The sequence below is a fragment of the Lipophrys pholis genome (genome assembly GCF_963383615.2).
Source record: "Lipophrys pholis genome assembly, chromosome: 19".
Classification (NCBI taxonomy): domain Eukaryota; kingdom Metazoa; phylum Chordata; class Actinopteri; order Blenniiformes; family Blenniidae; genus Lipophrys; species Lipophrys pholis.
The window spans coordinates 4605576-4631238 of record NC_137647.1 but is presented as its reverse complement, the minus strand read 5'-3'; the positions used below and the strand labels follow the sequence as shown (position 1 = coordinate 4631238).

Here is a 25663-nt window from a genome sequence, read left to right as displayed (position 1 = left end):
TTAAACTGCAGTGATCTGAACAACATGGTGAACAAAAGGGCAAAGACAAACTGTCAGCAGAAGAACTTTAGACGGGAGATCTTGTGGTTTAATGGCTGATCTACTGTCACATTTCCACCTATAATTTGTGAAATGCAAAGAAAGTTAGGACAGAAGTGTACCCTTCAAATTAATGCTGATGCCAAACAGGCAGGCAGTTCTAGAAATGGAGGGAGGAGAATAAATAATGCAAATAGGAATTTTGCGTTGAAATCTGTTCAATTTGGAACAAAATGTCCATTAGTGTTTGTTTTTTCTTTTAAAAGAATTTTACTGGCAAAGTTGAACTTTTCAGTTGAAGTTCATTGATTGACATTTTTTTCTGAAAAGGGATTTTGAGGGTTGAGTGTTTGCTTTGGAGTTGTAAGTGGGAAAGGGCAAAGGGCAAAGAACGTATTGTGTCCCGACAAAGATGTGCATGAAAGGGAGGAATAAGTATTCTCCCAGTAAAACACCCGTAATAACTATTCAAGTCAAACACGACAGAGAGACGAGCTACTTGAACCTAATCTTGCACTATGTATGGACGGCAGGTGACGTAGGAAATTGGGTTCAAACGACGTCACGTTCTGAAAAATTCATACAAAATTCGACCTCAGATGCGTGTGCGTCTTTGAGCTTTCCAGCACAAATCTCACACTGCACTCAAAACAAAATGAGCAGCACCACACAAATTAAAGCCTCCGAGAACATAGGCGCCATTCGCGAGGGGTAATTGAGTCATAATCCAGGTGAGCACGTTCTACACAACTTCCCTAAACATCCCTCCTACTCACACACTCACTCAGAAATAGACTTGTCATCTCGCCACCTTCCTCCTTATCGTCTAACTGCTAACAAGCCTATTTGCCTGTGACTGACGTTGATGTGATCCCTAAAGCCCCGAGCTTGGCACCAGAGCGCTCCTAAGCCAAATTAAGCCCCTGTCATGCCCACCCCCACCTTCAGTCTAGTGCTACCCCTGCCATGGGAACCCTAAATCTTTAATGACGATGGAGAGCTCGGCGCGCTCCCACGATACAAAAGCGATGACATCTGTCTCTGTAAGTGCTGCACTCCAGAGCAGCCTCATTTGTTCTATCTCCGCTTCTTGAAAAGAAATCAAATATAAAAAAAAGTTGAGGGAGGGTGGAGGCTGCGGGAGAAGGTTAAAACAAAGATCCTTTCTTTCTGGAGGTTTATTCCGCTGCCCAGTCGACCCTGAATGTTCAAAGAAGGTGTTAAAGAGTCCCAGCTCCCCTTCTTGCTCTGCTGCTTTGGCTGCAGCCCACCTGCTCACAAATTACTTCCAAGTCAACAGGACGCCCCCCCACCACCACCACCAGAATTTAACTCCTAAAGTCAGAGAGAGCACCGCTGAAAGGCAACGAACCGTCTGACCCTTGGTCACCACAATCCTCCTTTACAACTGAATAAGTGAAAGAATGTCTGATAGTTGGCATTAGGTAACTGGCTCCAAACCACAACCACATTCAGAGTGACTCTTGACTGAAAGAGTTAGAAAAAAAAAGCACATTATAATGCAGGATTGCCAAATAAACTAATCTGCAATGCTTAAATGGACTGCTACTAAATAAAACACTATATCACTACCGACCACTGGCAGCTTGCAGTCTTATTTGTATTCTTCACTGATCTACAGCAGAAGCCCCAAAGAAGCCACCCTTGATTGGGGTGGGTCATTCTGGGGGGGGTTAACTCAACGCATTTATGTGATGACATGTTGAATAATAAAAAAAACTAAAAACAAGTTGAAGTATAGGGTTTTGGATGAGAATATAAAAACAAGCATATTTTTTTTTCAAACTGCCTGAATTCATAAGGTGACTGATGCTTTTGAGCAGGCATCGCGTCGGACACCTGCACTCCACACGGGGTCCTTATTTCCACGAGGAAAGATGGCGCTGTCCATGTTGTGTCCGAGGACGGGAGCGTTAAGTCGGACTTTAAAGGGAATTTCATCTTCAAAAACTGCATTTCCTGCCAACTTCCTACTGCAGACAGCCTCTTATAACCCCAGACCTCTCAAGCTGAACCTCCGAGATCCGTACATTCCGGATAAAACCAGCAATAAGACGCCGGAGTGGCAGAAGACGGCGAAGTACGACGCTAAGCTATTCGGTCGTTACGGCTCCGCGTCGGGCATCGCGCCGTCCTCTCTGTGGCCAAGCCACGAACGTCTCCAGAAGATCATCGCGGATGAGAGAGAGTGGCATCCACCGCTGGAGGTGATGCTGAAGAACTTAGACGCGAGAGAAGAGGAGGAAACCGAGAAGCGGCTGGCGAAGTAAGTCAGTGGATTGGGTGCTAACGACGATGAGCCCATTATCGGACAGCGGTTAAAAGTGTCATATGTTTGTTTACACCTTCAACTTGCATCAACTTTTTGCCCTCGTGTGGCAACATCACACGACTTTAACAACTTTATAGATATTGTCCGAGCAATAACATTAGTGAGTTCAGTTGAAGTACGTTAAACAGTACTCACCTTTGTTTTTATGGAATATCTTTGACAGTAAATAAACATTGAAGGAAAAAAACAAAACAGGTTTCTTTGCCTAAGATCAGATTTTACTCTTTGGCCTGACGTTTTCTCTGGTAAAAAGCCACAAGTTCTCATTAAAAAAGCTAATTTTATTGCACATCCTTGCAGAAATATACAGCTTCTGAACTTTCAGCCAGTCAGGTCTTTCTTTAAATATGGTTTCCTGCAGTATCATTCTTTAATCATGTCATTTCAAAGTAAATATTACTTATCTAAATATTAAATTCCACGTATGCCAGCTCTTGCCTTTTTTCCCCAGAGTTTCCCCTACAGGATGTCCTGACGTCCTTTACGAGTCCTGGTAGTTTTTTTTTTTTGTCGTAATCTCTGTTTCTGCACACCTGATTGTAACGAGTCTCTTTAACAGGACTCGAAACAACCATCAGGTTCAGGTGTGCTGGAGCAGGAACATGCTGGGAATTTAATCCGTACAGCTTTATTTACATCTGGAACAACTAGTGTTTTTAATCTTCCTTTCCTGATCTTATTCCACCAGAAGCTGCGTGAAGTGTTAATTTTTCCTCTGTAATCGGCTGCAATATATTAGGTGAACATGCAAAATGAAATTTGTTTTTAGTCTTAACAGTCTGATTTGTAATAAATAAGAGTACTTAAATATAAAATGTTAATGTCTTTAGGCACTGAGATATGTTGTTCTGCAGAACTGTGCTCTTACTTTGACTTGATTTAAATTTATTTAGATAATTGCGCATTCAATTTCTGTGAATGAAGATTAATTCAATTTCATCATCTTGACTTCAGTGCATGAAAACATTGGGATCAGTATTGTGCAGCGTCATTCTGGAAACGTTCTGGAAATGTTCATGTAACCTCATTAAAGTCCACAATGGCTTCTGAACAAGGTGTAAAACTATTCCTCCAATTTGTTTTACACTATTAGTGTTATTTATTAATTTTTTAATTCAAGGATATTTGCATTCATTATACAGAACAGCTTCAAAAAGTTTTAAATCATTTTTAAAAAGGTAGAGCTTGAGAAGTTTAAAGCTTTATGAAGGTAAAATAGCTCCCAGTACAATCATGTTGAATTTACTAAAGTATAGCTTTGTAATGTTTCAAATTATGAAGATTTATAATTTTATACAAAAAAAAAAATCCTTTGAGACTGGCCAGTTTATTGTAGTCAATCACTTCAATGGAAATAAAACCTAAAATGTACTTTTCGATCATGTCGTCAACAAATTTTTACAACTTTTCTCCTGCGTTCTGTCCAACAACGGACTGGATGACCCGCAGTTTGGTTTGAACCTCCAGCCCACTCATGTACGACCACGCTGGCGAAAACTGGCTCTCTCTCAGCGACGCGCCGATCGTCGGGATTAATCACGTCTTCTCTTAATTTTGCATCCCAGGGAGAAACTGATCGCAGCCAACATGGCCAAAATGCCCAAGATGGTGGCCGACTGGCGCCGAGAGAAGCGGGAAGCCAAGAAGAAGCAAAAGGAGGAGAAGGCGCGGCGCTCGAGGCTGCTGGTGGAGGCGAGGGAGCGCTTCGGGCACGCCGTCGACCCACGCAGCTCCAAGTTCTTGGAAATGGTGGCCGAGATAGAGAAGGAGGAGAGGAAGAAGAGGAAACTGGTAAAGCGCAAACTGCGAGAGGAGCAGGTGGCGGTCCCCGCCGAGGCCACGCCCCCCGCTGCCTCCTCGTAGAGACTGGGACTGTTTGAAGAGGTCAGAGGGGTGGGCCGGGGGGCCCTGCAGCCTCGCACCGTCCTCCGTTACCTGGAATCAAAAACTGAGGAACATTTCTCCAACCGTACAACATGTAAACCGTGATTAAAATACCGTTTTTGGTGTAAAACAAAGTGGAGACTCTCGTATGTTCAGTTTATTTATGAAAAAAAAAAAAAGCATTTTGAAATTTTTTTTTTCTGCCGCAAAAAAGATTTGAAGATCTTTACAGATTAAAAGTTGTTGCTGAAATAAATACAACTTCTTTTGAGACTGTTTTTTGTGCTTTAAACATTCGCCTGTGATCCAAGATGAAGGTCTTTCATAAGTTCAATTTATTTATGAAAATACACATTACGGCACAGTTTTCTCCAGCTGTGTTCAGCAAAAAAAACCCAAAAGAAAGTCTGATGTGCAGAGGTTAGAGACGCCACACAGTAAATTAGTTTTCCTATCATAAGCAGCTACACATGAAATTCTACAAACGTCCTAATAAATCATATTTTAAAGTCCTAAAAGGAATTACATTAGATATTCTTGTCAAATATTTCGTGTTTATGGAAGTATTCTGTTGGAAGTCGATCAGACTTTAAAACCCGCAGAAGACGGACCTCCTACATCCGCGTGTCCTCGTCCTCGCCGGCGTCCGCCCTGAGTTTGGCCAGAGCGGCGTGAACCCGGAACTGCGTGCGAGACTCCATGGAGTAGTCTTTGTAGTCGTGTCTGCAGAGAAGTAAAGGATAAAGAAGATCCTCCAGTTCACTGCCGGAACCCACATGTAATATTCACACAGGCAGAGGCCGACCTCTAGTGTTCAAAATGTGCAAGTACACAAACACTCACCTTCAAACCGGAGGCAGAGAGATTTGCAACATGACTCGTTATTAAAAACTGCTTATTACACTGATATCATGTATTTATCTCCATATGTGTCAAATAAGCACATTTCAGGTTTTCCTTTAATCGAGTTCAATAGTTTACAGAAATAAATGCAAGAAATTCAACAACCAGGTTCCTCAGGAGGTGGAATTGTGCATTTTAGCCTATAATTTATTATTATTTTTTAACTATTCAGACCCGATTGGCATCCCAAACAACGTGGAATATAAAAACAATGGTTTCTTAAGTAGTAACATGCAGACTAAGTCTTAAAATGATTTCAATATTTTCAGGTAATATGTTTCATTTGTTTCACTTTTGAGCTAAAACTATAAATAACAGTAAAAGGGGGCCTTATTTCAAGTTTGTGTGCGATTAATTAAAACCTTTTTAAAAATCAATGATTACATTTCTGAGATGCACTTAAAAATCTCAGCGAACAAATATATTTAACTTGTAAAAAAAATTTGGGGCAAAAGGAAAATCTTGATGAAAGTATTTACATATATTTACAACTGTAAGAGACTTCTTGTCTCACGAAGGATGATGTGCAGGTTTGCAGAGTTTCAAGGATGACCTGTGTCGGCACTTTTTGTCCACGGTGCCGGAAAGCACGTGGATCCTTTTTCAAAACAATTCAGCCTTTAAGAAGGCGCCGTCCGGCGTCAGAGTTAGACAAACTCCTGGACAATCCTGCAAAAGTTGTGTGGAGACGTTGTCTCTTCTTGCAAGAATAATTCAATTAAATGGTCTTAAACCTTTCAAACGGCTCTCGGTCCGATTCCTGTGTATTCTGTCTCCATGAGGAAAATCTGAAAACAACAATGGAGCATTTTCCACAAAAACACACTCGATAAATATATCAGGTTGAGGCGACCGGCTTAGTTTCTCCAAACACCCAGAAAATTCTAGGAACGTGTGGCATTTAAGTTCTGATCGAAATGTTAACGAGCGACGAAACGGAGGCGTACTTGGCCTTGTGCAGCAGCTTGATGGCCTCGTCCCTCCTGCCCTGGTCGACGTAGAGCAGACTGAGCTCCAGCAGACAGTTCGGCACCAGGTAGAAATCGAAGCGGATCTTCTTCTCACTGATCACACAGAAAGGCGTTGCAGCTGAAGGACGACTCGGACGGAACGAGCTCGCTCCTCAGTGGACGACCCGCTGCCAACTCACTTTGCGCAGACTTTGTTGAAGCAGTCCTCGGCGTCCTGCAGCCGGCCCTGGTTCTTCAGGCAGAGGCCCCGCAGCATGCGCACCACGCAGCAGTCGTCCAGCGTGTACTCGGTCTCTGCGGACGGAGGAGGCCATGAGAGCAGAACCGCCACGAGGCGTTTTTTTTTTAGTTCCGGGGGTCTGGACCGGCGGTCTCACCTGGAGCCTCCAGGATCCGGCGCTCGGCGTCGGACAGAGTCTGCATCATGCCTTCGGTCAGCTCGGGCCGCTTGCTGATCATACTGAAGCCGTTCCACATGTACATCATCTCCTAGAGGCGAGGAAGGATTTATGACAGATAGGGCAAATTGAGCTTTTTACTCACGTCAGTCATTCAGCTAAATTCATTCATTCGTTCAGTCGCCCTGAGCAGTTTTACATGATTTTAATATTGAACCAGTTTTAGTTTAGATTACTTTTTAAAAATTACTTTTAGGATTTTATCATAATGTTTAACTTTTTTTTTTTAAATATTTTTTTAATTTTAGCTATGATTATCATCAGCTTTGTTTTGTAAATATAATTTGGGCTATTCTATTTTTTTTTTTCCTTCTTAAACATTTTTTGCCCTTTTACAAGTTTTATTTTTTAATTTCTAGCCATTTAAATATTTTCAATCTTTTACAATTTCTACTTCCACAATTTATATTTGAGCTTTTTTTTTACAATGTGTTTTTCTATTTTAGACCCATTTAAAATATATTTTTTAAACCTTTTTACTATTTAAGCTCTTATATGATTTATTTTCTCTTTCAGTGTTTTACCGTTTTTAACTCTTAATATTTAATCTGTTTTACCATCTTTAGCCCTTTTACCCATTTTAGTAGTTTTTAGAAACTTCAGTAGAATAAAAATAATGTATTAATTCCAGAGAGAAATTCTTTTAACTACATTCACGTGTTTTAACTGTTTTTAAGTAGCTTTTTTTTTCTCTGTTTGAATTTGTGAAGCACTTTGTATGCATTTATTTTCATGCATGGACAATGTTATATAAATATAAACAGATTTACAATTATTATGACCTAGCAAAGTAAACCGTTTTCTCTTTGAACAGTTCCCTCTGTGGCGTGTTGTGCGTGAGCGTTCACCAGCACTGGCACGGGGAGCCGGGCCGGATTAGGAGACTTGTATCTTCTGGCTTTACGGATCGCAAACTTCTCGGTCGGCGGAGACTTCCCGGCGATCTTCTGCTTCAACGTGGGCACTTGTCTACACGTGCAGAAGGACAGAAACATGGCCCACGACCACAGACACACAAGTGCAAGTTAGGAACTTGTAAATTCTTCGTGAAAGCTGCGGGACTTCGTGGTCAGACATCACAGTGACACGACCGCCCGACCTCCAGCAGGGTGACGCACCACGCCAAAAAGCTCCAACCAATCACGATGAGCTCACTGAACTCTAATCGCCTCCAGCCACTGTCATGTCCGTATCGATCAAAATCCCTGAGGAATGTTTCCAGCGCCTCGTTCAATCTGACACCAACAATTCATTTGAAAGGAACAGAGATCTTTAAAAAAAAAAAAAAAAAAACCCAGCTTGAATTCCAAAGCAATGGAAGGAACTGTCCCAGTGACAGGAAAGATTCAAGAAACACACAAAATCTGCAATGTTCAAAAAACAACAACATGAAAATTAGATTTGAATATAAATAATATGAGGTGTTGGATATTTGATTTGAGCAAACATGAAACTTATGGTTATCTCCTTTTTTGTGGATATTGTAAATACTGCACAAAGAATGCTTAACAATATCTGTAAATACTTAGAATGTTGTATAGTAGACTGATGTAAAGGTACTGAAAGGGGCAGATATTCTAAGCGCGATCTTCTCTTCTGCTCCTTTTCATTCAAAATGTGTTGAATTTGGAAGTTTTGTTGCCACGACTGTTTATTTTGATTTGATTTTTTACTTTTCAATGAAATAAATAATTACAAACAAAACAAAAACAAACAATTAAAGCTGATCTGAAGGCAAAGTGGATCTAAGCAAGAGGCACCTCATAAAATGTCTTGTGCTTGTTTTCTGTCATGGTTTTGTGGTATAATCTACTCAATATAATATGCCAGCATAATAATCATTAGTCCCGAATAGTTAGTGTAGAATGAAAAAACAAATAAATAAATGCACGCAGAAGAAAATATAAAAAAAACAAAACACTTGTACTTCTAAATATGTACCTGAAGAGCTTCACTTCGTCCTCTCCAAACGGCCGGGCCTCGTCCTGGGGCAGCATACTGAGGTACGCAGCCTTCATGTACACGTACATGGCCTAACACACACACACACACACACACACACACACACACACACACACACACACACACACACAGAGATGGATTCATCCAGTCAGGCACCAGACGGGGTCGTTTGTCTGCGTTTCCTAAGCCGCCGTACCTTGGACCAGCGGCTCTCCTGGCTCAGCAGGTCTGCGTAGAAGTACGCCATCTTCCACTCGCGCTTGTAGGTGAAGCACCACATCAGCTCCCAGTAGCACATGTGGTGGAACTGCTTCCACGCCTGCTGCGCCTTGCAGCCGTCGTCAAAGAGCGCCACCGCCTGGGAGGGAGGAAAAAAACAACAACCCAGAAACCAAGCAAACAGCCGGGCGTGTTCAGTACGACCGAGGCGTTTAGTGGGTCGTCGCACCTGTAAGCCACAAGCACCCACCTCATCGATGTTCCCCTTGATCTCCTCAATTCTGCCGGCAAAGAAGAGGAATATCGCTCCCTGAACGGAGAGAGAAGACGAGGCATCAACTTTTAACGGCTCTGCAAGCCGGTGCATCGGTTAGTGATGCTTCCTGTGTTTGTTCTCTGGGATGGGACGGCATGCGAGGACAGGGGAAAAAAAAAAGAAAAGAAAAAAAAAAGGAAAACTGATTGTAGTTTAATAAGCGTGAGAATGAAGTGGAAACAGGAGGCCGAGCGGCTCGAAGGGACGACGCTCGTAAAGATTGGATCTGTGAGCGCGGAGGGCGGATTGAGAGTCGGCAGGGCGTGGCTGCTTATTGGAGAGGCCGAAAGACGGAAAGGAGGAGGAGGAGGAACTAGAGCAGGGGTGTCAAACATAAGGGCCGCGGGCCAAAGATGCTCTAATGTGGGTCACCAGATGAATTCAGGTGAAGTCCCACTGCGTTTTCATGCGATTGCGAGTCAAGGCCATGTTTGTCATCTACGCTTCTCCGGGGGTAATCAGATTACCTCCGTGGCGGCTCACCTGTGGGTAGCGAAGCTGGAAAGGTTTGAGGAGCGTTTCAGCGTCTGCCACCTCTCCTTCACCCGTACCTGCGATGAAACATGATGCAAAGTGTGATTTCAGGTAGTGCAGTGGGGAAAATCTTCAGGAGTTTGTGACGTATAAAATTAACGAGGATTATGGGGCCATTATAGAAGGAAAATAACTTTGTGTCTTTTGGTTGGGGGAGTATTGATATTTACAGACTCGTATGTGCTTATTGCAACGTTTGTTGATGTAATCTGTTTGTTATGCACCTTTAAGGAACCCATAAATGCCTCTCTTCACCTCCACCTCAGACAGGCCTCTCAACATCTTTACAAATTCATACTGGGACTCCTCCGTCATCGCAGAAATCTGACTTAAAGCATTTTAATGCTCTCATAACCAGATCCTGTAAAGTTATGTTTGTAAAGACTGAGCTGTAATACAGTGATACGTATGGCCTGATCAGCCTGCCAGTCTATGTCAAGGGCAAACAGGATGTGGGCCAATCGCTGTGACGTGGGAACGAACTCCTCAGACGTTTTCCGTTTCCCTGCAGGCAAATTACCTAGGATGAACGTGAGGAAGGTGTAGTAGCAGAGCAGCAGCAGAGCGCACAGCATGGAGCGCAGGTTCGTCCCCAGGGCGCCGTCACGCAGGAGAGACAAGCCGTAGTCCTGCGACAGGGTGGCACAGGACAACGCGACACGCTCGGAAAAACGATCTCGAGAATGAAAGGAAACCAGTGTTGTGTCGATCGCACCTTGTCTCCGGAGAAGCCGGCGAACTCCAGGAGTTTGAGAATCCGCGGAGGAAACAGAGAGAGGGTCTGGAAGGGAAGAAATCCCGGTGATTCGTCGCGGCTTCAACACTCCCTGCACGTCGCGTAACCACGAAACGCACCGTCGACTGTGAAACAAACCGCGGGATTATACCTGTTGTGCGACTCACCAGGTTAAAAGCGCCCACTCCGAACGACAGCCCCCCCTCTAAGTGAACGTGGCTCGGCCCTCTGACACAGTTGTAAGATTTGATGAAGGAGTGCACCTCTCTGGAGGGAGAAGAGACAAATCCACTGGTCAGTCAACGTCTCAGCACATCCTCTGTGATCCACGAAACACTTTGGGTAAATATATTGAAGCTTATAACAAGAGCAGCATGGACTCTTTTAACTCTTGTATCGTGGATCTTCAACAGTCATAAAAGAAAGCTTCAGTAAAATCAACTTAAAAACTGCAGAAACACACAATTTAGAGGTTTATAGATTATAGCAACAGAGAACATTGCAGTTTATTCATTTACGCCAAGATACGTCGAAAACTATTGATGTCAACTTAAAATAACTTCTACATCATTTGCGGCACCATAAAAAAATTAAAAAATTTAAAATACCAGAATGCAAAGAACTGGAGCCTCGCGCCTACAAACGACACATTACTGTGAGACTTTTAGTTCCACCACTCAACCTTTTTCATTTGTGCTTGTGTTACGAAATGTGGGTCAGGACACCCAAAACACAAGAAAGCTTTTGTGTTTTCACTTTGAAAAAACGTTGTCGTGTGAACGCGGCCCTGAAAGGAAAAAAAAAAAGGGCCAACTGTTGACTTACTTGTAAATCATGTAGCTGTTTCGCACTTTAATCCCTCCTTTGATAAAACTCACCATGTTCTCATCCTGCGGAAAAGTGCAAAAGTAGCTCCGTATGTAGAATTTCATTCAAGGCCTCTTTCTTCAGGATCAGTGACGTTTCAACAACGTTTAAAACACCGACAACATAATGTTACTGAATATGTATTGTGACATGAGAAACAATTCAAAGTGCTCCAGTTTTCCAACTGGTTCCAGGGCACAGGCACACAGGATAATCCTATCAATCAATCATACTCTTTAAGAGAACTGATGCACTCTTTCCCTCAATAACTTAAGTAACACAGATGAACAGATAATGAAGCGTGTTGGACCTGGAGGAAGGTGAGAGCGGCTCTTTGCAGTTGACACTCTGCATAACACACTTCTGCATGAAGCTGCTCTGCAAAAACAAACATCCACAGAAACACACATCAGTGACGTGCAGTGACGAGTTAACCGGCAACAAAAAAAGGAAAAAGGACAAGAAATCCACACACAGATTTCGCAACAGGACTTGTCGATGAATGACTCTTGAGTTGTAGACAGATCTAACGAGCACATCTTCATTTCTTTCTTGAACCGGCACGTATGGACGCCTCTGAATCTTTGCACGGTTTGTAAAGATTGCTGCAACGTCAACGGGATCTCGCAAAAGACTGACTGAACTGTATTAACTTGTGTTTCCATGTAATGTGCATTCATGCTCAAATTCATAATGACAGCGCGATTAACCAATTAAAAAACTGACTGACTGACAGACTTAATCATCTACATATGTGTATTAATGTCTGGAGTCCCACAGGGATCAATATGTGGACCACTCATATATTTTTTTTTTTTTAACCATCTTTAGTCAACCCAATTACAAACAAGTCATCAATAAGTAAATCTTTGCCTCCAGAGATGGAATTCTGGATATGCCAAAAGGAACTTTATTAAGAAACTCAAGGAGAAGTTCTTTGTTTTTGCCTTATTTCCTGTCAATTTCTTCAACAAAGAAATTATAATTAAAAAGGAATGACTGCTCATATTTATTTTCTTAAGAGACATTTTCAGAACTGAATGTGATGTAAATGAAATGATGTCAGGAAGTGTGACGTCAACAAACGTTGGCAACTGAGCATGGAATCATACATAGCACGTACGATCATAGCGTTAAGCGGGACGGTGGCCTATATATTACACCGTTTGCTTCAAACCGAGCCGGCAGCAAGTCGCTCAACCATTATGATGTTCAATCTCAGGATGACATTCACTCCTTTCTTGCTAGATTGACTCCAGACTTTAAGAAAGAAAAGTGACTCAATACACCATCTTGTGGTACAAAGTGGTACTGCGAGAAGGGGTGGGATTGGGCAGGTTGGTTAGCGAACCGATTTAAGTACGGTCATTTCTTCAGTCTATAAGCTACAATTCTTTTCACACGCTTTGAACACTGAGGCTTAAACAATGACGCAGGTTAACGAGCTTCATGCCGGCGATGCGTTCAGGTGCGTCACGTAACTCCGACCTTCCTTTTTTTCGTTTAAATTTTGGTGGGTGCGGCTTCTATTCAGGTGTGCTCAATATTCCGTATTTTACGGTAGGTCTATCCAACAGCTCGATACATTACTCAATATTTCTGCCATATTTGTGAGACTTTTCACATTTTACCACTACTGTAAGTCGTTTTTACTCTTAAAAACATTCAAACCTTTTACCTTCAGAGAACGACTCCCCTACTGACTTGTTCGCCAAACCCGGGGTTTTCCGTCGGAACCTGAAACAGAAAAAAGCTCCTCAGTACAAAACACTGATCCCATGCTATTAGGTGCTTTTAAAAACTTTGAAATCTCAACTGATCATCCCATTGAGAAAATAATCCAGCCTTGCTGACCTCTGGCAGACCTCCTGGGCACTCTTCATGGTATTTCCTGCATTGCTGATGTCTTCGTGCTGGAATGTCATCATCGCCTGCATTTCCAGCACCGTGGCGTAGATGAGAGCGTGGTACATGCTCGTGTTCACTCTGAAACACGAGAATCACGGGGCTTGACAGCGATACGCCGGGGAAAAACACACGCGGTACATTTTTTTTCCCCTGAGGTGGAGAAGATAAAGAGTACTCTGCGAACCGTCCCAGTCGGTTCTCTCCCCCCCCCCCCCGCCTTGTGTTTGTTCTGCAGGGCCGCCGTTCTGTTAGCTGATCAGTCAGTAAGACCTTGGGCGTCAGCTTCGGCAAACACTCCACATCCTGGAGGGGCACTTCTTCACAGCTCTCGCCACACAATGGCCTCGGGGCGGCGGACATAACCGCTGACAAGGCGAGAAGTGTGGCCGCGGCTCCACGTCACACTGGCTGCAAAGAATTCACTCCAGTGGTTACAACCCCCGGGGGCAGGCGAGAGCAAACCGGACCCGGGGTGGTTCAGTTACCTTGGTCGCAGCCTCTCCAGGCTCTCGTTGAAGCGGTTGTTAAGGAAGAGGTCCAACGCCTCCATGCACTCGTCCAGGCACCCCTTCAGGCTGGAGCTGCTGCACCAATGTGGACATTCAGACAAGAAACACCACATAAATGCAAATTGCAGTGACCGGTGTGACTCAGGTGGGTCAGTGCCGGGTGATTCCATGCAGAATATCTTGGAGCAGTTCGGTCCAGACAGTGGGCATGGCAGACATCAGCTGTCGCAGTGGAAATAATGTCCATCTGCAGGACACACGTGAGGAATAAAAGCAAACTGACTGATCCTTGCTCAATATGTGAAGCTGATTAAATCAGATGTTTGTCTGCTTCTGCTGCCCGGAAGCAGACAACCCCCCCCCCCCCCCAACTGAAAGAATGTGACACTTTAGGAGGCTGCTGCTTCCTGATGCACAAACACAGAGTATTTCATACTTTAAAAGTCTATCAACTGCAATCGATCGTGGTCACACACCAAGGAAAACAAAGTCACTGTTTGTTGGTGTTTTCAGCTTCTTTCTGAAACAGGGGTTTTGTTTTGTCTCGAGATAATCCCAGTTGAAACAATCCAGATGACAAAGTTGCATTTAGAGAGCGGCTCAAACTGTCGGTGGAGTTTCGGTGGTGTGTGTGTGTGTGCGTACTCACTTCTCCTCAGCAGTCTCGTCCTTCCCATTGGACATGATGAGTCTCCAAACACCTGTTCGGGGCGCAGCGCAGGAACCCGAGACGCGGTGGAACCACGCAGTCAGAGCGGCGGGTTCGTGGACATCAATGCTGCGGATGCTTATTCCTCCCGTCTCATTCGAATTCTTCTTTCTTTTTTTTTTTTTAAATAAACGTGAAGAAGTGAAGGCACGCGCTCATCTGTGCGGCTCGGCCACTTTTTGTGTTTGCGCGTTGCGCAACGGAGCCGCGTTGACTCCTCCTCTGCTGCGCCACTGCCACGCACTCATTACGCACCGCTGCACGCGCCATCGTCACACGCCTCCTCCACTCCCGTCTGGCATCCCACGTGGATTATTTTAAATCAAACAAATAACTTCTTCTTCTTTTTTTTTTTTTTTTTTTTAAGTTCTTCTTGAAACATAAAATCTTGAAAAGTTTTTATTTTCTGCATCTCACGACACAAACAGTGATTTTTTTAATCAGATTAAACTTGGTTTTCTGGTGGGGTTTGGTGTCTATCAAGCAAAAGAAGGAAATTCAATTACTTTGAATTACTTTAGGCTTGAAGAAAGTTTTGAGTTTTGTGCCAAAGCCCATGTAATTAAATTTTTTTGCCACACGGGGGCGCTGTTGTATTTTCTTAAGTTCCTTTATTTTATTTATTTATTCTTTATTTATTTATTAGCTCTGAACTGAGTCGATTTAAACTTGGATAGTTTAACAATGGTGTGTGTGTGTGTGTGTGTGTGTGTGTGTGTGTGTGTGTGTGTGTGTGTGTGTGTGTGTGTGTGTGTCTATTGGCAATTGATGACAACTAATAGTCACTAGTGTGGCTGCATTTATTCATCTACGCCCCAAACCTTCCCACAATATTTAATTCCATTACCTGTTACCGACCACATTTAAGAGAAGACAAATAAAGAGAAAGCGTAGGGATGCAGTGGCGTCGTTTGAGACACAAAAGTCTAATTGACGTCAGAATGAAGAGGAAAACTATCCTCAAATGCTGTGAAACTGGGAATTTCCTGCTTGTGAACTGGGATGAAATGCAAATTTCCCAGCCTCCAATACAAGATGCTCTTATAGTGACGCTCTCCTAAGTAGCCTCATTAAAAGGGCAGTTTGTTGTAATTCCACATGTAGGAGTTCTTGAAGTTTACTCAACTTAAAGCTCACAGCTTGAATGAACGCAGAATAGTTACTTGAATAACAGGGAAAATTGGTTCTTGTGGGTTTATGCAAAAATAAAAACTGGGAGGTAAAAAGAGGACATTCAGTCACCTGAAACAACCTCTGCCTGATGGTTCATGTGCGTGATAAGGCCACTGTTTGCCACGTCTTTATAGATGAAGTGTTTCATGGTAACTTTCCACTCTCCAACTTTTATTTGATTTTACTTCTTGAAATTCTAGTTTTTAACTGTAATTCCTGATTCCAGCATTACATTTACTGTCATTCGTAATATACATGGACAGTTCCCAGTTCTAACGTCTATTAATAATTCAAGATTGAACTATTTTAGCTGGACGCGTTACCTAAATCCAGGAAGTCATTTTAACTTTTGAGGTGTACTTGCAGAATTTTGACCGTCAGGAGGAAGTTTCTTGAGCACAAAATGAAGCCAGAGTCCATCAATTGCAGCTTTCCTTATAGTTCATAGCGCGACTTCTCGGTTAAAGAGGAGGAGGATAGTTGCATATTAACAGCAGGTTTATATTTCAATGGAGCTTTTGTTGCCACCGTTTCGGGTTAATGATACACAAACAGCTCTTAAAGTCGACAAAACATCGAAACCGGATTTGAGAAATCAAACTTTATTTATTTTAAAAATTCACTCAATTTACGGCACATGAACAAGTAAAGCATCTCATCTATGGCTATTATCCCCCCCCCCCCCAACAAAAACAAAAAAAACATTGACAGTGTTTTCTGCCCCCAACATCAACCCAGCTTCAGTTTCATTGTCACATTGAACTCAGTGGACATGTGATTAATTCCTCATTAACGGTTTGTGTCGAGGGCAGAAACACTTCTGACGTACATTCAGAAATCACACTTGTTAGATTCAAATATAGCAAAAATAGATTTCATGTCTTATTGGGTCATTTTGGATTGAACTCGACCGGACGGTGACGGTCTCCAGTGGCGTTTACGACGCGTCCCGTTCAGGCCGTGGTGGATTTCAACCTGCAGTAGAGGATCATGGAGACGACCATGGCGCATACCTGAGGTGGGGTGGGGGTGGAGGGGGTGGGGGGGGGGTGGGGTTACATGTTAGGAACAGACGAAAGTAAAGAAACACAAAGGAACTGCATGAAAAGATATAGGCGGGCTTTACAGAGTCATGGGTTTAACACCCATATGTCGCTTGTGAAGGATGTTTAGAAATATGATCCGTGTCCTTTCGTCTTATAATAAAAGATCACTCATCGAGGCCACGTCCTAATTCTGCGTCCAACGCAAGTGCAGCACTGCAAGTATCTCCTCTGCATCCGATCCAACTCGTGATTTTAACCGGGGGTGTCAAACAAACCGGCCCGCAAGACGCGCCAGTTCGGCCAAGACATCATTTGAAATGGTAGAACTTTCCAAAGAAAACATTGATTTTGTAACAAACTTCTTAAAATTACTCTCCCAGAAAACATCTTTAAAATATAGTTCCTAGAAAAGGTTTCACGTCTGCACAGAGACTAAACCAACACCCCAAAACGAGAGCATCACCCCTCACTTCAACAAACCGGACTTTGTGGCCATCAAACGGTGTGCGAAAATATCAACATTTGACTGATTGATGCTGTCAGGGTGTAAAAACACCCAAAATGCGTTGAAATGCTTGACATGTCACTGCACCTTGCCGCCACTGCTGCTTCTTACCGTCAGTCATTGCAACTTGCACTGGAGATTTGTCCAGTCTTGACACCGCGATACACTGAGTTATTCATCCGGCACAAATGGTGTGACAACAGTTTTTGACGTACCTCCAGAAATGCAATCGCCAGAGCCACCGCCACGATCGCTACGGTGTTGTCATCCACCAGCTTCTTGATCTTGTGAAAGCAGCCGGGGACAGGCTGAGAAGAACACGCAGTCGAGGCAGAATCAGTGTGGGTAACTTGAACAGAGAGGATTGAGGTGTTTTGTAACCGTCTTTACCGTGGGGCCCTGGGCCTCCCCTTTATCACACGGTGAGTCTGTGCCCGGGCAGCACTGCGGAGGGAATTTGTCGCCTCCGTCGGTGTAATAAGGAGAATCCACAAAGTCTGTGGCGTTGTAGAATCCACAACATTTCAGCTTGTGCAGACACAAAAACAAACGGGTTAAAAGAAGCACTTGTGAAACAGTGAGCGGAAATCCGATTTCTCAAAGGGAGAAAATCACCGTGGTCATTGAGGTGTCCCACAGTCCCGTGACGTCCTCGTTCTTCCCGTAGTCCTTCTTGATGCTCGCAACGGCCGCGGTGCCGAATTTGGACAACAACTTGTCCAACTGTCAGGCAAATTGCGACGTTTTGCATTTTAGTTTGCAAGCGACAGGAACGGTCACGGTGATGAGTGTGAGCCAACGGATCACTTACCAGGGGTCTGAACGCCAGGATCACGATGGCTCCGGCCACCTCGGCGATGAAAATCAGCAAGATGATGACGAAAAACTGGAGGGAAGATAAAAAAGATGGTTTAACCCTGTGCGGGGCAAGCGATCGCAGACTGAACAGTTCAAACGTGAAATGTTCTTTAACGACACTGGAGCGTTGAAATTCTCAATATTTTCTTCAAATACTTCAATGAGTGTCCTTTTTATTTGGCGTTAATAAACATCAGAGCGCACTACTCACAAATTTTCCTCACATTTTATTGTGTTTTTGTGTGCATGCTCCCATTTTCACCCAAAGAAAAAAAATCCCATCCACTTTGACTGGAACAATTTTTTTTTTTTTTTTAAAGATTTTTGCAGAAGCAGTTTGTCGAACAGTTAACGGAAGTCATAGCACACTCTTTCTGAATTTTCGGTTTTGATGTGCTTTTTGTGAACGTGCTCCCGTGATGAAAATCGGCAGGAGAAAAAGATGAATAAAATGAAACCGCCGCCTCAGACAGTGATCTTCATGCCTTGCATCTTAAAGAGACAGGTACACTGAATGAGCTAGGAGGCGTTAGAAAAATTTTTTTACTAAATAAAATCTGTGCTCTCTTTTTCCCTCATTCTCCTTTCCCACCTCACGTTGTCTCGATTTTGTCGACTCGTATTGAACAACCACTTCAAAATGGATCTACATGAGCTGATCTGTGTTGCCAGATAAGGAGGAATCCCCCAATTGGGGAGCCAAACTCTCTTACCTTCTAACTTATTTTGTGTGTTTATGGCGTGTTCTTTATTACACATATAATAGTTTTTAACATGACTTTTTTTTTTTTTTTTTTTATCGTAATTAAGTAGCATTAAAGGCAGGAGGATATCGGAATGCCCAGAGGGAAGGTCCAGCACAGGGAGAAGATGCGATCCTAACTGCGCTCACTCGTTCCCATGAATGCCGTCAGACATGTAGGGCAGCAACAAAGGATGGCCACTCCTGTCTGTTCCAGGCCAGCCTGAAGCCCGTCCCACACGGTAGTGTTGATTTCCTCTGTTGCCGTTTCCGTAACTGGAGTGTTTCATGGAACAGGATTGTTAGTCCTGTGTCCAACCCCCAAGGTGGAGGGCCAGGGGATCTCACTCCGTCACGCCTTTTCCCCTTTGACCTATCTGGCATGGGTGACCCTACCGTCCTACCTGAAAAACTCCCTCATCCTTTCTCGTGTTGACCCTGTAGCGCCGCATCACGTAATAATGGTGCAATATGGAATAATGTAATAAACGTTCAACATGCAATAACGCTGAATTCTGTAATAATCTGCCATTGCTATGTTGGGAGGTCATTAGCGTAATCTTAATTGTTTTACTCATTGTCAAACGTAGAACCATGTATACGGATAAAATACAACATTTTTTACATAATGCACCAAATTATAAAATCTTCTTGAAAAAAATAAATAAATAAAAGTGGAACATTTCGTAATAACTGTTGCAATATGTAACACGTTATTACTAAATGCGGCGTTATTACCTACTGCGTCGCAGCAGGCCCTGGGTAAAACATCAAACCAGGAACAGGACCTACCATCAGGAGCATACACTTGCTCTCCTTGACGGCCCCGCAGCAGCCGAGAAAGCCGATGACGAGCAGCAGCACCCCCAGCGCGATCAGCAGGTAGCCCACGTTCAGAACCTGGGCCAGTTCCGGTGGCACGTTTGGGATCTTCCCCAGGAAGCCGAGGACGGAGCCACTGTCCACCTTCACCCAGATGCCGATGCCCAGCATGGCGGCTCCGGCCAGCTGGGGGGAAAAGAGGAGCAATGTTTTACCCTGAAACAAGCAAATCTTTCCTCTCTGAGCCCCTCCAACAGGGCAGCAAACCCCTAAAACACAGAATTCAGGTCAAATTTACGTTCAGGTTTTGATCGCAGACTTTAAGTTTCTATTGGTCATCAAAAAGAGCATTAACGCAGAGCTGAATGTGAATGTTAATGCAATGAAGACAAAAAAAGCCACAGTGAACAGAAGTGTAACGGGTACGACGGTTGCAGGCCGACGCATAACGACCCCCTCCCCCCACCAGAGTTCCCATTTGAAAGTCAGTAACTCTGGACCCTGTTTGCGGGACAACGTTCCAAGTATGAACGCATTGTTTTTAATGTTTTTGTTTTCCGAAAAGATTTGCGATTGCACGGCGTTGGTTTGAAAACAATGTCTGTTTCTACGGAAACGGCAGAGACGCTGAAAACTAAGCAGCTTCAAAAAAATTTAAAATAATGAAGTTGCAACCCACCCCTCCGTTTCCGTGGAGATGGAGTCAGAGCCTAGCCTAACCTTTTCAAAACGTTGCGTTTTCATTGGCTATTGCGTAAACAGGCGCCAAAAAACGCAAAAAAAGTTTTCCCAACATTTACTACGTGGATTTTTACCGAGTTCAGTTGTGGAGACTTATTTAAATTATTATTAGTTATTTAAATATAATACAAAGATGTTGATTGATATCTTTAATTATTTACTAATAATGTCGAGTCAACGAAAAACAAATTGGAATAAAGGAATTGTGCAATTTTATTTATTTTTATGCTGCGAGAAGACGTTGCAAAAGTTCATATTTTACTCATATTCCTCATCATTTTGTTGTTAAATTCAGTTTGATGGCTGACATCCACCAAAAGTCTTTGCACTTTCCATCTTTTTGCACAAACCAGAGAACAATGTCATATGACGAGAAAAAGCATGTTTAATTGTTAATAATGAAAAAGTCTCGACTTACGAAGATAATGCCGTTGAAAATGAACATCATGGCTTTGAGGGATCCGTAACACCCCATTTTTGCCGTTTGTTTGTTCGACCTACTGTGGAGGAAGAAAAAAAAAGAAAAGGACAGTAATAAAGACTCGTCTTCATAGCGAGTTGGACGTGATGAAGACAAACAGCCTCCATGATACAATCGAGAGTTCATTGCTCAACACACCTTGTTCATAAGAGTCGCATGGAATGAATCATTCACAGATGTGCTTTTATGATGTTGCGCGAGGCTATTAAGTGGATAAATTCACTGTTCTGTTTCCTCTCTGCGGTGGAGAAGTTGGTAAACACCCGCCGTTGTCCAGTGTGTTGCCTAACCCTTGAATGGCACTGAGCTTTGTGTGTCTCGCTATTTTCAAGGACGTTTTGTATGTATGCAAATGGGTGGAGGAAACAAATGCTGGAAGCACACAGGCAAAAGTATAAATGTCTCCTTAACTCATAAGTGCGTTCCCCTTTTTTGGCAGTAATAATAAACATTGCTGTCAATATTGACCACTTTGAGTATTTTAAGAAGAATACACAGCTCAGCTTTTTTTTAGGCGTATTCGGCCTAAAATTCTTTAAATAGACGGCATCTGTTTTAAGGGATTGTTAAAAGAAAAAAATGTTGTTAAAAACGATTAAAAAAAAAAAAAGTTGAAATTGCTTAAAATTTAAAGAGGTTTCTAAAAAAAATTAAATATGATTTGTTTGAATTGGTGAAAATGTCCCTATCCGTTTACATGGTGGGGAAGAAAATCGTTAAAACATTTTAAAAAGTCTCAGAGATATCAAAAAGGTACAACATAGCAAGAATGCCTTAAAAAAGCAGCACACCTTGATACTTGAATGGTTCAAATTGGTTAAAGACCGCAGGAGCCGAAGCCAGTTTAAAAATGCGAATAATTGTCAGAATCAGCATTCAAACAATCGAGTGTCAATAATTTCCTGCCTGAAAATCAGCCAACGTTAAGTGTTCTGGGGTTAAAAAATACTAACCTCGTCGCTTCGAACTCAAGCACAGACGGTACCTGCTGGATTCTTTGTAATGTTTCAGCTGACTGAATGCCTGTTGGATATACGGGCCAGATATCACGCCTCCAGGACTCGCCCCGGTCCGAGGATCGTGTTTCACACGTAACGCAAAATGGCCGACTTCCTGTTGGGTTTAGAGTATGGGTGTCAGTGACACTTTTGTGCGGCTTGACGTGTTGCATGTCATGTTGCATTTCGCTGGCTTAGGTGAAACTTGCTCAACGTGTTGCTCGTAGTAAATTTTACAAAGGTGAGAACAAAGTAGGGGGCGCTATGGAGCCATTTTGCCAGACACTCGCGTCGAAAATGCAGCAGTTCGTGCAGTTGAAGAAGATAGAATAATAATTGTAATAATAATCATCATCATCATTGTAATAATCATAATTATGATAATAATATCTTGTTTCGGGACACTTTACGAGTAGTTAAATATACATACTACACCTGGTTTTTTTAGGCCGTCACAAATGCTGCAGTTCACGCAGTAGATGATGATGATGATGATGATGACGATGACGATGGTAACAATAATAATAAGCTCTTGTTTTTGGGATACTTTACGAGTGGTTTAATTTCCAAACTACGGCGACAGATGGTAAATTGACATTTGAATATGAGAAATACGAGCTCCAACAAGTGACCAGAATGTGGACACACCAGCACACTGGGTAAACTTCCCCATTTGAGTGTGATTTTGTCAAGTCTGATCTATTTGTTTCATATAAATATAAGTTTCAATACATTAAAAATAGCTCTGTTTTAAGTGAGAGATAAACATCAATGTCCAGGTGAGCACTGAGCAGAGACACACGAGGAAGTGGGTTCATCACTCGTTTATGCAAATCTTAACTAGAAAACAGACACACGTAATTCACAGGAGTTTACAGGAATTCAGCCTGGATTTACACCTCTAAATCAAAAGTGTATTTAATTAATCCTCAGTTTCATTCTCTTGCTTTATTTTGGAGTGTAAAATACTTCTATTTGATGTATATTGTTCAGTCTGCTGGTGAATTATCTTTGACGACAGTGAGATCCAATGTGTAGATCGGACAGAGATACAGTAGATCCCTCCACTTATTGATTTAAAATGAACATGCAACAAAAACCCCTAAACTACTTCGATGACTTTGGTGTTGAAAACTCTCTAAACAACAAAATCTGCGCTGCCAAAGGCCTGTAAAGAGAGTTTGACACTTGTTTGACAGTGTTCATCAAACTAACAGCATCCTGTCTGTAAACGTCCTCCTACACTCTTTTAGCGCTGTTTAACGTCACATCAAGATTGAGGCTGTGTGTGTGTGTGTGTGTGTGTGTGTGTGTGTGTGTGTGTGTGTGTGTGTGTGTGTGTGTGTGTGTGTGTGTGTGTGTGTGTGTGTGTGTGTGTGTGTGTGTGTGTGTGTATATGTATGAATGTGTGTGTTTGTGTAAACCGCCCAGAGGGGAGAACAGTGGCCTCTGTGTGGCATGACAGCACAGAACAAAAAAAAAAGAGGAACTGTTAACAACAGCGGCTGAGCAGAACCCCACTGTGTATAGCAACAGGCTGCCAGTTTCACCGAAGTCAAACGTCCCCCGAGGCCTCGTCCTCTTCTCCCTCTCTGTGATGTCACTGAATCGCTGACACCTTCCTCAATTATCCTCAGACATGTTAGACACTGTGTGGATCCCTCCGGGTGGTGTTGGGGGGGGGGGGCTGGTGTAACCCTTACATTTAACCCATCTCGCTTAATCCTACATGCTCGGAGCCCAGCGAGCAGATTGGGGTCAGGGGCGTTCCTCAGGGACTTGAAGTGGTAACCTGTCACATTAACAAGGGACTACACAAACAAAAAAACCAGGAAGTGGTTTGTCACTTCATTGAGCCCTTCAGGGTTGTTAGAGTGAATCTGGCTGTCGTCAGGTTAATCATACATTTGGGGGTTGGGGGGGGTAGCCAGTTTCCTTGACATCACAAACTCATTCCTGATGGTCAGCGACCGACACCCGGTACAGAGTGTGAGCCCGGTGAGGCTTTAAACAACATGCAAATCTTTTCATACTGAGAACAAGGAAGAAGTGGTCGATCTGACGTGGGGCCGCGGCAACATCTCTCCACACAGACGGGATTTCTTTTGGAAAAAACACAAAACAAAACAAAACAAAACACAAAAGCCCCTCAGATGAAGTGACTCCCATCACAAACACAGACGCACGGGCCTCAAAGGACGCCATTGAGCGGAATAATTGGGAGGCAGGTCTCAGGAGACAGAGGGTCATTGTTGGATGGATCTGGCTCGGCGGTGGTACGGCGTACCAAAAAGAAATACCCACGAATGTAACCCACAAGGGAAGAAATACACAAATAAGAGTCTAAGAGAAACGACAAGTCCAATAATCTCTGGCTCACCTTTCACGGGAGATATCTGAGGACGTTCACGCCGCTCCTCTGTGATGCTGCGAGCGTCTGGCTGGATTCCCTGCTGGAGGAGGAGGATGGGGGTGGGGGGGTGGGGGGTTGAGGGGGGTGAAAGACCCTCTACTCGCTTCCGTCCTTCGGTTCGGCTGCTCGGCGTCACGTAAAAGAGCCCGAGAGGCACTTCTCCAGCATTCTGCTTTATTTTAAGGCTGCCGCCTGGTTATAAGCACGGGGCGGAGAGGAGTGTGTGGGTGTGACCAGAGCGGCCGAGGAACAACACATCGCCATGGAGCTGCAGCTCCTGAGGGGAGGGAAGACCAGAGAGAGCGATCACCTGTCTCACCTGATCCAGCCTTCAGGCACACAAACAGCCGACTCGGGCAATAATTCAAACACATTTTGTAAAATGATGAAACAACCCGAGGAAAGTCACCTATGTAACAGGCAACACATCGTTTAGCAAAGAAAATAAAGGGAAACAATGGAGGTTTGGAATTTTAATCATAGCAGCTGAATGAGCTTCAATGGGCAACGGGTCAGATCACAAATTAAGAACAGATTCGTCTTCAACAGGCTCAACAAGATGTTGAAAAAATAAATAAAAAATGCTCTGAATATAAGAATTATGCTTATTCAACACTTGGATATCTGAGCCCTTTCCACGTTGCTGAGGTAAGTAATGAAATACCCGCCAACCGACTCTGTGTCTTTGTCCGAATCTTCAATAAACGCAGCTTTTCGCTCGGTCTTCGGTTTCCGCCGGGTGTGAAAAGAAAGAAAACCTGGTTACATTTCTACTTGTTCGTGCTTTAAGCTATGCAAAATTATAACAGATATACTTTATGGTACTGCAGATACAAACATTTTAAATATACCGTAATTTTAGAAAAGTACATATCTAGTATTTATTTTGACTAAAATGATGTTTTTTCAGGTATTTTAACATCTTTATTACGTACAATGTCCTTCGGTGTCTTGAACGGCACGTCTAAATTAACGCTAGTATTATCACAAATCTTTAGTGTAAATAGTCATTTCACTCTTATACTATGTATATATTAAACTTATTCTATATTTCAGTCATTACTTTATACATATAATTTTGATTTACGTATTTAAAAATTGCCCACTGATCGCGATAAAGTATTGTTCTTCTCTTCTACTCTGAACTGGAGTAATTGAAGTATATGTCCATCAGTTACTGTTACCTAAATGAACCAAGTGGAATTTTTCATGCGCTTTGCCTCGGCTGACGGTTCATCATTACCGCATCGTATTTAAATAAAAAAATATCCCTTGGTATAGTGAAAAGTTGTTGACCTTTTATGACGTATGGGAGGCGTGCTGGTTTGCTCAGGCCGCGGCACAGAAGAAAGTTGCTGGTGGGAACAAAAGGAGGCCACCTGCTCATTGAAAGCACAGATTCATGTGTACACACACACACACACAGACACACACACACACACGCGCGCACACACACACAGTGTCGGGACTTATCAATCCAAAATGCAATCCGTCTGGGACCCAACGTGCAATCTCT

The 25663-nt window shown here is 43.1% G+C and overlaps 3 protein-coding genes across 9 annotated transcripts; 1 reads left to right on the top strand and 2 right to left on the bottom strand.

Annotated features, from left to right (window-relative positions):
* The first annotated feature begins 1913 nt into the window (after positions 1 to 1913).
* gadd45gip1 (growth arrest and DNA-damage-inducible, gamma interacting protein 1) lies at positions 1914 to 4548 on the top strand. Its single transcript, XM_080487149.1, has 2 exons — positions 1914 to 2326; positions 3958 to 4548. The coding sequence occupies exons 1-2, from the start codon at positions 1938 to 1940 to the stop codon at positions 4253 to 4255; spliced, it is 687 nt and encodes a 228-aa protein (XP_080343275.1). The 5' UTR covers positions 1914 to 1937; the 3' UTR covers positions 4256 to 4548.
* Positions 3707 to 14592, bottom strand: LOC308124236 (tetratricopeptide repeat protein 39A). 4 transcript variants are annotated; one of them, XM_080487147.1, is made up of 18 exons: positions 14309 to 14592; positions 13636 to 13734; positions 13097 to 13228; positions 12921 to 12979; positions 11553 to 11620; positions 11201 to 11265; positions 10543 to 10642; positions 10355 to 10420; positions 10160 to 10268; positions 9589 to 9656; positions 9040 to 9099; positions 8767 to 8928; positions 8550 to 8641; positions 7457 to 7577; positions 6528 to 6639; positions 6330 to 6444; positions 6127 to 6243; positions 3707 to 4999 (listed from the first exon to the last, which is right to left on the bottom strand). In XM_080487147.1, the coding sequence occupies exons 1-18, from the start codon at positions 14341 to 14343 to the stop codon at positions 4891 to 4893; spliced, it is 1689 nt and encodes a 562-aa protein (XP_080343273.1). In that variant the 5' UTR covers positions 14344 to 14592; the 3' UTR covers positions 3707 to 4890. The 4 variants fall into 4 exon arrangements, with proteins under 4 accessions (XP_080343273.1, XP_080343271.1, XP_080343272.1 ...); XM_080487148.1 differs by having other exon boundaries at positions 4413 to 4999; positions 13636 to 13731; positions 14309 to 14569; XM_080487145.1 differs by having other exon boundaries at positions 8767 to 9099.
* Positions 14593 to 16123: 1531 nt separating this feature from the next.
* Positions 16124 to 24323, bottom strand: tspan34b (tetraspanin 34b). Of its 4 annotated transcripts, XR_013936355.1 has the most exons (10): positions 24115 to 24322; positions 21690 to 21849; positions 20674 to 20755; positions 19485 to 19700; positions 17904 to 17978; positions 17708 to 17815; positions 17483 to 17620; positions 17308 to 17400; positions 16360 to 16554; positions 16131 to 16258 (listed from the first exon to the last, which is right to left on the bottom strand). XR_013936355.1 is itself a non-coding variant. In XM_080488522.1 (9 exons), the coding sequence occupies exons 3-9, from the start codon at positions 20728 to 20730 to the stop codon at positions 16495 to 16497; spliced, it is 747 nt and encodes a 248-aa protein (XP_080344648.1). In that variant the 5' UTR covers positions 20731 to 20755; positions 21690 to 21849; positions 24115 to 24312; the 3' UTR covers positions 16124 to 16494. The 4 variants fall into 4 exon arrangements, 2 of the variants coding, with proteins under 2 accessions (XP_080344648.1, XP_080344647.1); XM_080488522.1 differs by having other exon boundaries at positions 16124 to 16554; positions 24115 to 24312; XR_013936354.1 differs by lacking the exon at positions 21690 to 21849 and having other exon boundaries at positions 16125 to 16258; positions 24115 to 24323.
* Between the last annotated feature and the right edge of the window lie 1340 nt (positions 24324 to 25663).